The 1,956-nt window shown below is 50.9% G+C and overlaps 1 protein-coding gene across 1 annotated transcript; it reads left to right on the top strand.

Moving 5' to 3' along the window:
• Positions 1 to 1,468: 1,468 nt before the first annotated feature.
• LOC104997559 (U4/U6 small nuclear ribonucleoprotein Prp31-like) lies at positions 1,469 to 1,878 on the top strand. The gene is made up of 2 exons (XM_010852407.1): positions 1,469 to 1,649; positions 1,741 to 1,878. The coding sequence occupies exons 1-2, from the start codon at positions 1,473 to 1,475 to the stop codon at positions 1,858 to 1,860; spliced, it is 297 nt and encodes a 98-aa protein (XP_010850709.1). The 5' UTR covers positions 1,469 to 1,472; the 3' UTR covers positions 1,861 to 1,878.
• Positions 1,879 to 1,956: the final 78 nt, after the last annotated feature.

Below are 1,956 nucleotides of genomic sequence, written 5' to 3'. Positions count from 1 at the left end.
GAGGCTGAGGCTAGGAAGGTGGGCTGGTGTCAGGCGAGGTCGTGGCACCTACTCCGTGCCAGGTGCTAAGCTGGGCGCTAAAAATGAACACGGTCTCTGTTTTCATGGAACTCTTAGCTTAATAGGGAAGGTGGACATCAAACAAAATGTTAGAAGTTTAGAGAATTTCAAGTGTTGAAGTAAACAAACTGGTTCATAAATTGTATAGCAACAGAATAGGATTCAGTCTTGGAGTCAGGGAAGATCCACGCTGCAAGAAATATTGTTTGTGTCCCTGCGTTAGGAATGAAAAAAATAATATATTCAGAGACTGGAGAAAGAAAACCAGACGTGGTTAGCATAAGGATTTAAGTCACTTATTCATTCCTTTGCCCAGTATATCTTGAATACCTACCATATGCTAGATGTTTTGTTAGGTGGTGGAGATACAGGAAACAGACAGATCCGGGCCAATGGCAGCGTAAGCGCCAAGTGCTCACCACTGGACCGCTGGGGAACTCCTGAAGCTTTTTTGAAACTTTATCTTTTTTTTTTTTTTTTGGAGTATAGTTGATTGACAGTGTTGTGTTTCTGTTTTATTGGCCAAGCTGCAGGGCATGTGGGGTCTTGGTTCCCTGACCAGGGATCACACCCACTCCCCCTGCAGTGTCTGCTCGGAGTCTCAACCACTGTCAGTCCCTCTTTTCCCTTATAGATGATTAGAAGATACTCAGTAGAGTCCCCTGTGCTATACAGCATGTCTTTGTTGGTTACCTATTTTCTGTATAGTAGCATGTATATGATACATATGTCTTACTGAAAAAGAACGGGAGGAAGGAGCAATTTCTTATTTAAAAAAAAAAAAAAGCACTGGGGAGGACAGAGTGAGGGGATTGTACCTTGTAGAATGGTGCTTTGCGTGGGCTTTACAAAAACAGTCTGTACAGCTCCCCGGGCTGGATGAGGTGCTGCTCCGGGCCTGAGGTGATTGGCCTTCAGGCTCTGGACATTTTAGGCCCTGCCTGGCTGTCCTGACATCTGAGGAGACCATTATTTCAGGATATCTATCACCCATTTGGGGCCCAGCTATTGGTGGGGTGGGGCCTCTGCAATGGGTGGAAGAAAAGGAGGATGTAAGAAGAGGTCGTATCTCATTAAGAGGAGGGGGTGTGCTTTTTCCTAATAAGTCTTAGAGACATTGGTGTGAGGCTGTGCGGTGTCTTGTCCAGTGAAGTGAGGCTGGGAAGGGTGAGCTGTGACTGGAGACCACCTGGTTCTGGGAGGTGGCTTCACACTCAGCAGGTGTTTGTTGAGCATCTGTGATGTGCCAGGCACCGTTAGGAGCCGGAGAGCAAAGCAAATGAACGTACCTTGTCCCTGCGGTGCCTGCATGCGAGTGGGGTTGATCAAGAAGGACCAGGGCCTTCTGGCCGGGGGAGCCCCACTCCCCATAGTGAGGGGGAGCCCTGCTCTTCCTCCCTACAGGCCTCAGGATGTCTCTGGCTGATGAGCTCCTGGCCGACCTCGAGGAGGCGGCAGAAGAGGAGGAGGGAGGAAGCTATGGGGAGGAGGAGGAGGAGCCAGCCATCGAGGATGTGCAGGAGGAGACCCAGCTGGATCTTTCTGGGGACTCAGTCAAGAGCATCGCCAAGCTGTGGGACAGCAAGATGGTGAGCGGAGGTCCCAGGCATGCCGATGCGGGCAGCAGCCCCCTTTTCCTGGTGGGACCTGGGCTCTGACTCTGCTCTCCTCCCCGCACAGTTTGCCGAGATCATGATGAAGATTGAGGAGTACATCAGCAAGCAGGCCAAAGCTTCAGAAGGTGCCTTCTCCCCTTCCACTCGTGACAATACTGTCGCCACTGTCGTGATCAGAGCGTGAAGAGACAGTAACAGACTGGAGGAAGAGCTGTACCAGGAGAGGGAGCCGTGGGCCAGGCACCCCAGGGTGCAGCTTAGGGAACAGACACAGTGCTGG

The sequence above is a fragment of the Bison bison genome, unplaced genomic scaffold, assembly GCF_000754665.1.
Source record: "Bison bison bison isolate TAMUID 2011002044 unplaced genomic scaffold, Bison_UMD1.0 scf7180017852061, whole genome shotgun sequence".
Taxonomy (NCBI): domain Eukaryota; kingdom Metazoa; phylum Chordata; class Mammalia; order Artiodactyla; family Bovidae; genus Bison; species Bison bison.
This window is presented reverse-complemented; position numbering and strand designations above follow the sequence as displayed.

What these genes read in the sequence shown, in the direction of transcription:
- LOC104997559 (XM_010852407.1), top strand. Translation starts at nt 1,473, where the DNA reads ATGTCTCTGGCTGATGAGCTCCTGGCCGACCTCGAGGAGGCGGCAGAA. An exon ending in AGCTGTGGGACAGCAAGATG is followed by an intron (nt 1,650 to 1,740) that starts GTGAGCGGAGGT and finishes CTCCCCGCACAG; the next exon opens with TTTGCCGAGATCATGATGAA.